Genomic DNA, 14,061 nt, shown 5'->3' with positions numbered 1-14,061 from the left:
CGTTATGTAATTCTTGGTGTTCTTATGTATGTTCAAAGTCGTCCATAATAAAATGTTAAAAAAAGGTAAGTAGAAAGAGAAGATAGAAACATTGAAAAAGGACCCTAGCAATCTTGAGTTTACTAATATATCCCCCCTTTTTTCTGTATTGTACATATAAACACATTTTTATATTTATGCACATATAATTTTGACTAATATACAAGTAATGTTCTGCTTTCCTTTGTATTTTTTTAAATGTGTGGATCGTTCCCTTTTTTGCGTATGTGAATAAAGCTTAACAATTTGGGGAATATATTTTAATGCTTCAGTTGAATTTTCCTTTAGGCTAAACTACTGAAGTAAAGTACCTTGGTCCCCTTTACCCTTGATACTTAACTACTTTATAGAACTTCAGGCAGCCCTCAGATAAGGAGCTCCGGCTGGTAGTGGTTTTGCTACATGCTGTTTGACACAGTGCTGCAGTGAGATTTTATTATGGCCATTTTTTGCTGAGCTTCACCCACCTTTTTTTTCCCCTCTCTAAATAAAAGCATCTTATAAATGTTCCTTCTTCCCCAGTTTCATTCCTCTTGGAGTATATTTTTATTTTTTCCTAGAAGTAAATATGGCTTGAAATTTTTTTTCTTGTATTAATTCTTCAGTGCATTTTCACATTCAACATACTGATCATTGCTTCCAGTAAAAATGAATTCTGAAATACTATAGGCATATAAAAGTATAAAATTGTAACAAACATTTTTGTATAGCATGAATGAGAAAATAAATCATTGCAGGTATAGTTAAAACAGCCTTTACATTTTCCTTCCCTTTGCAGATAGAACCTTATCTTGAATTTTGTATTTGTCAGTTCATGTTTGTTTTTATACTTAACTAAATTTTATATGTATTCTTAAACAGTATACATTTATTTTCAGGTTTGCTTGTATATCTTTGTTGTAAGCTTCTATGTTTTGCTTTTTCTTTTGTATAGCATATGTTCTTATTTAACAAATATTAATGTTTTGTTAAACATTAGCAGATCATTCTTTGAAGTGGTGGTTCCAGTGTAATCCCACAAATACTGCTTGATAATTTCCATTGTTTTACATCCTTACCAACAACTGGTATTCCAGATTTATTAATTAGTATTGTCAGATTTATTAATTCTTACTAATCTAATAGGTATAAGGTGATATTTTACTTTTGTTTTAATCCTGTTCCTTTTATGATTTGAAATAGTCATCTCTTCACCCCCAGACTTCTCAGGGACATGCCATGATAACCTTTTAAGTAAGGAGTTACCACATGGTCGTCTGGTTATTTCTCAATGAACTGTTGTCTAAATGTGCTATGATAGCAGGTTATATTAAAGCTAAAATCTTGGATACCTTGAGAAAATGGGATTTCTTTCTGCTCTTTTAAAGAACTAAAATGAATACTTTTGTAGTATATAAAAATAGAAGTTCTTAGTGCCAGGATATTTGACATTTCATTTTTTATGTCTCTCCTATTCTAGGCTCCGGGCTCTGTCCAGTGGTGGGAGTATCACGTCCCCTCCTCTTTCTCCGGCTTTGCCGAAGTATAAGTTAGCAGACTATCGTTATGGTCGAGAAGAAATGTTAGCACTTTTCCTTAAAGATAACAAGGTAAGAGAAAAGTAAAGAGTTCAGAATTATGAATGATATTTTAGGGTATGTACAGTGATATATTGATAGATGAAGTACCCATGGTTTTTCTTTTTTTTTTTCCTGCTTTGAAACCTGCAGTCATTGACAGAGAATCTTCTAAGTGTAAGGAGCTCAGTATTTTTTAGAGAAGACCTAAGATTTTGTTAGAGGAGTAGAAAACTTCATGGAAACAGGGAATATTCAGCACTTAATACTTTGTTTAATTTCCTTTTAATGCCTCCTTCATGTCCATTTCTATCCCAATTTGATGGCTGCACCTCTCTTAGTTGCACCTCTTACTCTTCATTTAGAAGTTAGGAGTGAGAAGAGGAGCATTCTCTTCTTTCCCTTTTTGTATTAAATATAGACAGTTTTCAGTTGAGAGAATGTCTTAAAATATATCATGTTTGTGTCACTTATAAATGATCAAAACTCAAACAGTGTAAAATACTTACTGTCTGACTAGTGAGAGCTAATATTTTCTATTTTTTAAATATACTTTGTTTTTACTTTTACTAATGGTTTGCGGAATCTCAACTTTTTTTTTTTTTTTTAAAGATTTTATTTATTTATTTGACAGACAGAGATCACAAGTAGGCAGAGAGGCAGGCAGAAAGAGGGGGGAAGGAGGCTCCCCATTGAGCAGGGAGCCCGATGCGGGGCTCAATCCCAGGATCCTGGGATCATGACCTGAGCTAAAGGCAGAGACTTTAACCCACTCAGCCACCCAGGCACCCCTGGAATCTCAGATTTTAATGATGGTTGCTAAGGACAGATAAAATTGTTATAAAACTCTCATTAGTACCTTGTCGCCTTGAGTTAAACGTAAGGATTTTTATTCTTCCACTCTGTACTCTGGAATACCAGAGTTAGTGCTGTATATCATATCTGAAAGTGGTGGTCTGATGGGAGGAAGAGGAAGGTGACTGGGGTTTTTAATATTTGACCCTCTCAGAATATGTAAGTATTACTGAAGGTAATTGTGGTTGAATAAGCTTTACTCCATATTTATTATAATCACCAAGATGCAGACAAAAGGGTATTTTTTCTTATTTTATAATTTTTGTAGTTGGAGGGATAGCATTAATTTCATGGTCATGTGTTTGGTCATACAGATACCTTCAGACCTACTGGATAAAGAATTTCTGCCTATCCTACAGGAGGAGCCCCTGCCTCCGTTGGCTCTTGTACCCTTTACAGAAGAAGAACAGGTTTGTGCTTACCTTTGAGCCTTAGGTCAAACCCTTGTTCCTTTCTACCGAGTCATGAGAATCGGAAGTTACTACGTACGCCTTAAGGCCTTCCATCCCCACAGATCTACTTTCTTCTTTCTGTTCACTTGAAGTATGGATGCCTCTTATAGTTGGCGAGATTCTGCTTTAGTCCTAAAACTTTTTGAGTGTTATATAGAGGCAAGGAAATGTTTCTAGATCCTTAAGGACAATGGGAATCATCCATTATAATTTATTTGAGTAGAGAGGTATTTTTTGGGAAGTAGGGCCTTCTTTTCAGAAAAATAACAGTTTTTCAGAAGTAATTGGTAACCTGAATTCTCACCAATGCATTCTTTTTTCTTTTCTTTTTTTTTTTAAAGGTTTTATTTATTTACTTGACAAAGAGAGAACATAAGCAGGGGGGGAGTGGCAGGCAGATGAAGAGGGAGAAAGGAGCCCAATGTGGGGCTTGATCCCAGGACCCTGGGATCATGACCTGAACCAAAGGCAGTTGCTTAACCCACTAAGCCACCCAGATGCCCCCATTCTTCTTTTTTTTTTTTTTTAATTGAATTAATGAACATGATGTATTACTAGTTTAAGAGGTAGAGTTCAGTGATTCAGTAGTCGTCTAGTGCTCATTACATCATATACCCTCTGTAATGTCTGTCCATCACCCAGTTACCCCATCTTCCCACCCCACGCCCCTCTAGCAGTTCTCAGTTTGTTCCCTATGATAGAGTCTTATGGTTTGTTTCCCTCTCTGATTTCATCTTGTTTTATTTTTTCTTCTCTTCCCCATGACCCTCTGTTTTGTTTCTTAAATTCCAGATGTGAGTGAGATCATATGATAATCATCTTTCTTTGATTGACTTATTTTGCTTTGCACAAATACACTCTAGTTCCATCCATATTGTTGCAAATGGAAAAATTTCATTTTTTTTTTTTTGGTAGCTGAGTAGTATTCCATTTTATATATATACCGCATCTTCTTTACTCATCCATCTATTGATGGACAGCTGGGCTCTCTTTCCGTACTTTGTCTGCTGTGGACTTTGCTGCTGTAAACATTGGGGTGCAGGTACCCCTTCGGATCAGTACATTTGTATCTTTTAAGTAAATACCCAGTAGTGCAATTGCTGGGTCATAGGGTAGCTCTATTTTCAACTTTTTGAGGAATCTCCATGCTGTTTTCCAGAGTGGTTGCACCAGCTTGCACTACCACCAACAGTGTAAGAGTGTTCCCCTTTCTCCACATCCTCACCAATATTTGTTGTCTCCTAACTTGTTAATTTTAGCCATTCTGATCAGTGTAAGGTGATATCTAATTGTGGTGTTGATTTGTATTTCCCTGATGCCGAGTGATGTTGAGCTATTTTTCATGTTTCTGTTGGCCATTGGTTGTCTTCCTTTAAAAAAAAAAAAAAAGATTTATTTATTTATGTGACAGAGAGAGAGAGACACACACACACACACAGTGAGAGGGAACACAAGCAGGGGGAGTGGGGGAGGGAGAAGCAGGGTTCCCTCTGAGCAGGTCGCCCAGGACCCTGGGATCACGACCTGAGCCACCCAGGCGCCCCATTGGTTGTCTTCTTCAGAGAAATGTCTGTTCATGTCTTCTGGCCATTTCTTTTTTTTTTTTTTTTAAGGATTTTATTTATTTATTTGACAGAGAGATCACAAGTAGGCAGAGAGGCAAGCGGAGAGAGAGGAAGAAGCAGGCTCCCTGCTGAGCAGAGAGCCAGATGTGGGGCTTGATCCCAGGACCCTGAGATCATGACCTGAGCCGAAGGCAGAGGCTTAACCCACTGAGCCACCCAGGCACCCCTTCTGCGCATTTCTTGATTGGATTATTCATTCTTTGGGTGTTGAGTTTGTAAGTTCTTTGTACATTTTGGATACTAGGCCTTTTCTGATACAACATTTGCAAATATCTCCTCCCACGCTGTTGGTTGTCTTTTGGTTTTGTCAACTGTTTTCTTTGCTGTGAAAAGATGTTTATCTTGACGAAGTCCCGGTAGTACATTTCTGCCTTTGTTTCCCTTGCCTTTGGAGATGTACCTAGCAAGAAGTTGCTGCAGCCAAGGTGAAGAGGTTACTAGCTATGTTCTCCTCTAGGATTTTGATGGATTCCTGTCTCACATTTAGGTCTTTCATCCATTTTGAGTCTATTTTTGTGTATGGTGTAAGGAAATGGTCCAGTTTCATTCTTAGGCATGTGGCTGTTTAATTTTCCCAACACCATTTGTTGAAGAGACTGTCTTTTTCCCATTGGATATGCTTTTCCTGCTTTGTGGAAGATAGTTGACCATGGAGTTGAGGGTCCTTTCTGGGTTCTGTCTTCTGTTCCATTCATTGACCTATGTGTCTGTTTTTGTGCCAGTACCATACAGTCTTGATTACAGCTTTATAATAGAGCTTGAAGTCCGAAATTGTGATGCTGCCAGTTTTTGTTTTCTTTTTCAATATTCCTTCGGGTATTTGGGGTCTTTTCTGGTCCATACAAATTTTAGGATTATTTGTCCCAGTTCTGTGAAAAACTTGATGGTATTTTAATATGGTTTGCATTAAATGTGTAGATTGCTCTAGGTGGCATAGACATTTTCACAATATTTATTCCTCCAGTCCATGAGTATGGAATGTTTTTCCATTTCTTTATGTCTTCCCCAGTTTCTTTCATGAGCATTCTGTAGTTCTTTGAACACAGATTCTTTGCCTCTTTGGTTAGGTTTATTCCTAGGTATCTCATGGTTTTGGATGCAATTGTAAGTAAGATTCTGCTGTTTAATTCCTCTTTCTTCTGTCTCATTGTTAGTATATAGAAATGCACATGATTTTTGCTTATTGATTTTATATCCTGCCACTTTACTGAATTCCTGTATGAGTTCTAGCAATTTTGGGGTAGAGATTTTGCATTTTCCACAGAGTATCATGTCTTCTGCGAAGAGTGAGAATTTGATTTCTTCTTTCCCAATTCAGATGCCTTTCATTTCTTTTTGTTGTCTGATTGCTGAGGCTAGGACTTCTAGTACTGTGTTGGTGATAGTGGACATCCTGCCATGTTCCTGACCTTAAGGGAAAAGCTCTCAGTTTTTCCCCATTGAGAATGATACTCACTTTTCATATATGGTGGGCTTTTCATATATGGCTTTTATGATATTGAGGTATGTTCCCTCTGTCTACACTGTGAGGTGTTTTCATCAAAAAAGGGTGCTGTTCTTTGTCAAATGCTTTTTCTGCATTTATTGAGATGATCTTACGGTTCTTGTCCTTTCTTTTAGTAGTGTAGTATATCACATTGATTTGCAGGTATTGAACTACCCTTGCAGCCTGGGAATAAATCCCACTTGGTCGTGCTTACGAATGCATTCTACCACTAAGGGAAAAAATATAGATCTTCAGCTCGAAATGTACTCTTCTGTCACCAATTTTTGTTTATGATATTATGAGAAAGTTAGATTTTTGGCTGAAAAATAGGTTTTGTGTTGTCTTTATTTATGATGTGCTCTTTCCAAACATAAATAAGAGTTTCTGATTTTAAGAAATTTGTTTATTTTTTATTTATTTTTAAAGATTTATTTATTTGACAGACTGAGATCACAAGTAGGGAGAGGCAAGCAGAGAGAGAGACGGGGAAGCAGGCTCCCTGCTGAGCAAAGAGCCCGATGATGCGGGGCTCGATCCCAGGACCCTGGGACCATGACCTGAGCCGAAGGCAGAGGCTTTAACCCACTGAGCCACCCAGGCACCCCTGGTTTAATTTTTCTTAAAAATGTTTTTACTATGAAGTCTTTCGAATAGATAAGTATATAGAATATATTTATAATTGAGATATATGAATCTTAAAATTATTACACATTTGTGTGTTTTTTTGTTTTAAGAAACAAGACTTCTCATATTGTGGGTGTACCCCTCCCTTCTTTCCTTCCCAGAGATTACTTTGAATTGGATTATTTTTCTCATTCGTGTTTTAATATTTTCATTATGTGTTTGTGTATCCATATGCCATGAAAGTTTCATTTTATAGGGTTATAAATTTTTTTTTAAGATTGTATTTTATTTGAGAGAGGGAGATAGCACAAGAGACCATAAGCAAGGGGAGCAGCAGAGGCAGAGGGAGAAGCAGACTCCCCACCGAGCAAGGAGCCCGATGTGGGACTTGATCCCAGGACCCTGGGGTTATGACCTGAGCCGAAGGCAGACGCCCAATGTACTGAGCCACTCAGGTGCCTGGGGTTTTAAATTTTTTTTAAAAAGATTTTATTTTATCATTGTTATTTTTTAAAGACTTTATTTTATTTTTATTTTTTTAATTTTTATTTTATTTTATTTTTTTAAAGATTTTATTTATTTATTTGACAGACAGAGATCACAAGTAGGCAGAGAGGCAGGCGGAGAAAAAGGAGGAAGCAGGCTCCCCGCCAAGCAGAGAGCCCGATGCAGGACTCGATCCCAGGACTCTGGGATCACGACCCGAGCCGAAAGCAGAGGCTTTAACCCACTGAGCCACCCAGGTTCCCAAGACTTTATTTTATTTTTAAAGATTTTATTTGTTTATGACAGAGAGATAGCGAGAGAGGGAATGCAAGCACAGGGGAGCTGGAGAGGGAGAAACAGGCTCCGCGCTGAGCAGGGAGCCTGATACAGGGCTCAATCCCAGGAGCTGGGATGGTGACCTGAGCTGAAAGTAGACGTTTAATGACTGAACCGCCCAGGAGCCCCTAAAGATATTTTTTTGAGTAATCTCTACATCCAGTGTGGGACTCAAACCTAAAGCCCTGGGATCAAGAATCACATGCTCTATTGGCTGAGTCAGCCATGTGCCCCTAAAGATTTTATTTTTAAGTAACTCTGCACCCAACATGAGGCTTGAATCTGTAAGCCTGGGATGGAGAGTCATTCACTCTACCTACTGAGCCAACCAGGTGTCCTTCTAGGGTTATGAATTTTATATTGAAGATGGCATACTTAGTTTTTATTCTGCAGCTTGTTTTTTTTCTTTCAGTAATGATTTTTATTTTTTTAAAGATTTATTTATTTGTCAGAGAGGGAGAGAGAGAGCGAGTATGCACGTGCACGAGCAGGGGGAGCAGCAGGCAGAGGGAGAAGCAGGTTCTCTGCTGAGCAAGGAGCCCGATGTGGGACTCTATCCCAGGACCCAGGCATCATGACCTGACCCAGAGGCAGAAGCTCAACTGAGTGAGCCACACAGATGTCCATCAATAATGATTATTAGATTTATCTATTTTGATACACATAGCTTTATTTTGTTGATCCCTGCTGTATAGTATTCCATATGTGAGAAAATCCCTAGATTTTCTACTCTCCTCTGGTTATATGTTTAGGTTGTCTTGAAATTTTGCTGTTGCCAATTATGCTGCAATAATTCTTAGACCTGTGTTTTGAAATTGAATTTGTTGGATTTGGTTCTTTGTGTTTTTTTTTTTTTTTTTTAAGATTTTATTTAGAGTATGTGTGACTGTGGGGAGGGGTAGAGGGAGAGGGAGAGAGAATTTTGAGCAGACCCCACACTGAGCCTGACATGGGGCTTGATCCCACATCCTGAGATCACAACCTGAGCCAAAACCAAGGAACAGAGGCTCAACCAACTAAGCCACCCAGGCACCCCAGTTCTTGGTGTTTTTTTAAACGCACAGATACAGATAATGTAATGTGGGTTTTTTTTTTTTTTTTTTACGATTTTATTTATTTATTTGAGAGAGAGACAGTGAGAGAGAGAGCATGAAGGAGAGAAGGTCAGAGGGAGAGGCAGACTCCCCATGGAGCTGGGAACCTGATGTGGGACTCCATCCCAGGACTGTGGGATCATGACCCGAGCCAAAGGCAGTCACTCAACCAACTGAGCCACCCAGGCGCCCTGTAATGTGGGTATTGCTACATTTATTTTTATAGTGATTTAAGCCATTTTGCACTCTTACCAGCCACATATGAGAGGTCTCATTTTTTTTCTTTTTTTTTTTTTTTACAGATTTTATTTATTTATTTGGCAGAGACACAGTGAGGGAACACAAGCTGGGGGAGTGGGAGAGGGAGACGCAGCCTTCCTGCTGAGCAGGGAGCCCGATGCGGGGCTCAATCCCAGGATCCTGGGATCGTGACCTGAGCCAAAGGCATCCGCTTAACAACTGAGCCACCCAGGTGCCCCAGGAGGTCTCGTGTTTATGCAGCCTTCCAGCTCTTGGTTTTTAAAGTTTGGCCGAAACAGTGGTTGTGATAATTGTTTTTTATATTTCACTAGTCACTAGCAGCTTGAGCACCTTTTCATATCCTTATTGCCGTTATGGTTTTTGACTTGCCAATGTTCTTTGTCCATTGTTTTATTGGATTGTTTGACGTTCATGTTGATTTTATAATTTCTTTATATTTCCCTTAACATCAATACAAATCTTACTGTTAATTTTAATGAAAGGTACTCAGGGGCACCTGGGTTGCGCAAGGTACTGGGATTGAGCTCTGCATTGGGCTCCATGCTCAGTGTGGAGTCTGCTTGAGATTCATTCTTCCTCTCCCTCTGCCCCTCCCACTCATACTCTGACTCTCAAATAAATTTTTTTTTAAAAGACTTTAGTTACTGACAGAGCACAAACAGGCACAGTGGCAGGCAGAAGCAGGCTCCCCACTGAGCAGAGAGCTGGACATGGGGCTTGATCCTAAGGTCCTGGGATTATGACCAGAGCCGAAGGCAGATGCTTAACCAACTGAGCCACCCAGTCGACCCTCAAATAAATAAATCTTTATTTTATTTTAGAAATCTTTATATTTTATATAATTATATAAATCTTTAAAATAAAGATTTATTTATAAAATAAAAGTACTTGTAGGGAATACAGAAAGGTATAGAGGAGAAAATCTTACCCATAAACTCACCATGTAGGGATAATTACTTATTAACATTTAGTATGTTTTATTGCAGTCTGTTTTCCTTGTGTATCTCTAGTTGTGAAAATATAGTAATATAGACAGTCCAATAGCGTATTGAAAGAATTATATACTGTGACCCAACTGGAATTTATCCCCAGAATGCAGGGGTGGTAGAACATAAAATCATTGTAATAAACCACTTAATAGAATGAAGGAAAAACCACTTGATCATCTCAGTTGATACAGAAAAAGTATTTGAAAAATTCATCACCTTTCTTGATAAAACTTAGAGTGAACTGAGACCTCAGGGACTTCAGTGTACTGAGAACTCAGGGACCTTCATCTGTATGATTAAGGGCATTTATGAAAAATCCACAGCTAATACCATTCTTAGTTGTGGAAGACTGAAAGCTTTTCCCCTAAAATTGGGAACAAGAAAAGGTTACCTGCCTTTACTGATTCCCAGCATTGTGTTGGAAGTTCTAGGCAGAGCAGTTAGGCATAAGAGGTATCCAGATAGGAAGAGAAGTAGAAATTATGTCTATTTTTGGGTGATATGACCCTACATATAGAAAATCCAGAACATAAAATCCGACGCATAAAAAACTGTTAGCACTGGTAGATGAATTTAGCACAGTTGTAGGGTACAGACAACATCAACACTCCAAAATCAGTTGTATTTCTATATGCTAAAAATAACAATCCTCAAAGGGAATAAGACAGTTTCATTTACAATATAATAAAAAATAATAAATTACATAGTAATAAATTTAACCAAAGAGATGCAAGACTTTTTTTTTTAAGATTTTATTTAATTTTTTGACAGAGAGAGGGAGATCACAAGTAGAGAGGCAGGCAGAGAGAGCGGGGAAACAGGCTCTCTGCTCAGCAGAGAGCCTGTTGTGGGGCTCGATCCCAGGACCCTGAGATCATGACCTGAGCCAAAGGCAGAGACTTAACCCACTGAGCCACCCAGGTGCCCCCATCATCTATTTTTGCAAGGAAATATTAAATATGCCTTCCCCCTTCTTAAAATATTTTTTAAAAAGATTTTTATTTATTTATTTGACAGATCACAAGTAGGCAGAGAGGCAGGCAGGGAGAGAGGGGAAAGTAGGCTCCCTGCCGAGCAGAGAACCCGACTCGGCGCTCAATTACAGGACCAAGGTGAAGGCAGAGGCCCAACTCGCTGAGCCACCCAGGCGCCCCTGTTTTCCCCCTTTTATACAAGCAATAACGTACATTAAGCATTGTTCTGCACTTCCAACATTGAATAATTTTATTGAAAAAATTCTCTGCAAATTTGGCAAAATGTTCTGTTGTTTTTGTTTGCATTTCTTTCCCCAGTATAGTGAGGTTTTTCAGATGTTTGCATTTAAATTTTTTTGTTCTTGTCTTTGTTGATTTTTCTTTGGATAGTAGTCTTTTTCTAGTCTGTGTATGGATTTATGTAAGCTAACCCTAATCCTAGCCTGTTTCCCAAATTTTAAATTGCACTTAATGCCTTAGTATACCAGTTCTAATCTTTCGTGATTATCTTGCAGCTTTTTAAGGTATTTATATATATTTTTAATAATTTCTGTTTAGTTTCCTTTTAATTATTTCCTAGACTTCTTAGAGATTAAATGGGCCGGAAAAGCTTTTTAATATGTAGGGAGGACTTGCTTCTAGTTACCAAAACATGATAGACATTTTAATCAATAGAATGAGTAATTGATTCATCCAGAAACATCCTAAGATGTTCTAAGAAATTAGAATTAGTAAGTGCCAAATTTTTTGTAAAATCAGAGATTATTCAGCAGAGTGCTGCTGGGAACTCTTCTTTAACAATTTGAAGAAGAGTCAAGTTAGGTTCGCCCTAATATCTATACAACTAAAGTAGTTTTGGAATGACTAAGGAGGTAAATCTTCATTCTGCTTTTATAATGGAAAGGTTTATTTCAAAGTGCTAATAAGGTCTGGATAGATACTGTGATTATGGTAGTTACGGAACATCATGAGGTCCATTTTTGGACTCATTAAAAATGTATCATTTTGGACTTCCTGACACTTGGTGTTCTTTGTTTATAAAATATGCTGGAATAGGGGCACCTGGGTGGTTCAATCGATTAAGCTTCAGACTTCGTAATGGTGGGTTAGGTTATGATCTCGTGGGAGGTGTGATTCGCTCTGTGCTCAGTGGGGAATCCTCTTGAGATTGTCTCCCTCTCCCGCTGCCCCTCCCCCCACTTGCATGCATGTACCTACTTTCTCTCTCAAATAAATGTTAAAAAAAAGAAAATGCTAAAGTATAGCAGTGCTTGAAGCTGGCAAAAGATTCATTAACATTTTGATGTTTGTCCTTTGGATGACCAGGCAACCCCTTTAGGGATTGTTTCAATATTTGAAGACTAGAATTTTGCATATTTTTTCACCCCATGACCCTTATGGGGGAGGTGAATATTTCTCATAACCTAAAATAGCTTTTTGCTGTATATATTAAATTTCCTGAAGGAGATATTTTCTCTTTAAAATGCAAGTTAATTTTGTGCTCTTTCTATATATGTGTGTGCTTGCATGTATGTATAAAATAGAACTAAGAAAAACAAATTTTTTAAAAGTTTATTTGGGTGATCTCTATACCCTACCGGAGGCTTGAACTCAGAACCCTGAGATCAAGAGTCTCTTTTGTCTGAGCTCTTTTGTCTGAGCTAGCCAAGCACCCTGGAAAAAAGTTTTCTTAAAATAAAATTGATGCTTAAATATCTTGTCACTGTTTTGGTTTGGCATTTCCCTTGAATATATTTCTCAGTTTGAGAAGCATGACATAGCTGCTACCTTATTTAGATTGTTGTATTTTATTTATTTGACATCAAAGAAAGTTACTTATTTTTGGATAGATGATACATGTATATATATATAAAAACTTCAAAAAGCGCACATAGTGAAAAGCAGTTGTATTAATCACCCTGATTCTGCCTACCTACTGTTCCTCAGGAGTAGCCACTGTTTCAATTTTTTTGTGTTTCCTCCCAGGGATAGTTAATAATTCTGCAACTACTTACATATTTATTCCTATACATACATAAACATAAATGACAGTATGCTGTGCACATAGTTCTACATTTCACTGTTTTCACCTAAACATATATTGAGGAGATGATAGCAAATACTTGTTCAGCTTTTAATGTGTCAGACACTTTTGTAAGCACTTGTCACATCATGTGTTAAGTGCTGGCACCAATCCATGAAGTAGGTGTAAATATTTTTCCTATCCACTTTATCTAGATGAGGAAAATAAGCACAGAGAAGTGGAGTAAAGGAACCACAATTCAGTTTCAGACAATCTGGCCTTTTTGTGCTCCTTACTACTGCTATGCTTTATATCTTTATGCATGTGGTTGACCATATGAAATTGCAGTTTTTGTGGATGAGAATTGGTTGAATATTAGGAATATTAGTGAGTTCAACCCAGTAAATAGAGTTGCCTCATTTTTTAAACAACTGCATAGAATTCACATGTAGATGGCCTTTTTTTTTTTTTTTTTTTTTGAAAGTTAGGTGTGTGCCCAAGGTGGGGCTTGAACTCATGACCCCAGGATCAAGAGCAGCATGCTCTTATGGACTGACCAGCCAAGTGCCCCATGATTTTTAAATTAGCTTCCATTGATTGATACTTAGGTGGTTCCTAAATTTGATTTTACAAACCGTTCTGCAGTTTAAGATCTTTCTGCTTTTGTGATTTTTTTCACGTGTTACAAGAGAATTGTGTCAAAGGGTATAGACATTTAAATACACTTTGAGAAATTGTCTTCCAGATATGATAGATACGCACTTTCAGCTACCTTGTGTGAGGGTATAGAAAAGCATATGCAAGCTTCCCTGCATCCTATTGATAAGTACATGTTTGGTGATGTGTTCATCTGCATAGGATCCTGGCATACATAATGTGGTTAGCTCTGGACTCTTGTTTTTCCAGTGTTAGAATATATCAATCTAGATTTTGGGACTTTATAGTCTTGCTTATGATGAGATCATGACCTGCGTTGAAATCAAGAATCGGACGCTTAACCAGCTGAGCCACCCAGCTGCCCTTCCATCCAACTTCTAAGCCTCATTTCTTGCCCCTCTGCCACAAGGGCCCTTAGCTCCAGCCATGCATAAGTTGCATTTTCTTCATGTATCACAGCTCTGAATTTTTACACTAATATCTGTGAGAGTCTAAGGGTACAGAAAATATTCAAATAAGCATATATTCCAACATTCTCTGAGTTTAAAATGCTACTGCAGATTTCTCCTTCAAATAGCCAGGATTTTTATATTTTTATAAATTA

At 37.9% G+C, this 14,061-nt stretch overlaps 1 protein-coding gene across 3 annotated transcripts in view; it reads left to right on the top strand.

Moving 5' to 3' along the window:
• The window catches only part of GIGYF2 (GRB10 interacting GYF protein 2), a 145,952-nt gene that overhangs the window by 37,292 nt on the left and 94,599 nt on the right, over positions 1–14,061 (top strand). For all 3 annotated transcript variants that reach the window (XM_080797888.1, XM_080797890.1, XM_080797889.1), the window contains 2 exons: positions 1,499–1,628; positions 2,765–2,860. In XM_080797888.1, the coding sequence (XP_080654014.1) occupies positions 1,499–1,628; positions 2,765–2,860 (226 nt within the window). The remainder of the gene's footprint in view (positions 1–1,498; positions 1,629–2,764; positions 2,861–14,061) is intronic.

This window comes from Martes martes, assembly GCF_963455335.1.
Source record: "Martes martes genome assembly, chromosome: 3".
Classification (NCBI taxonomy): domain Eukaryota; kingdom Metazoa; phylum Chordata; class Mammalia; order Carnivora; family Mustelidae; genus Martes; species Martes martes.
The sequence above is the reverse complement of the archived record's forward strand: the minus strand, read 5'-3'. Positions and strand labels throughout refer to the sequence as shown.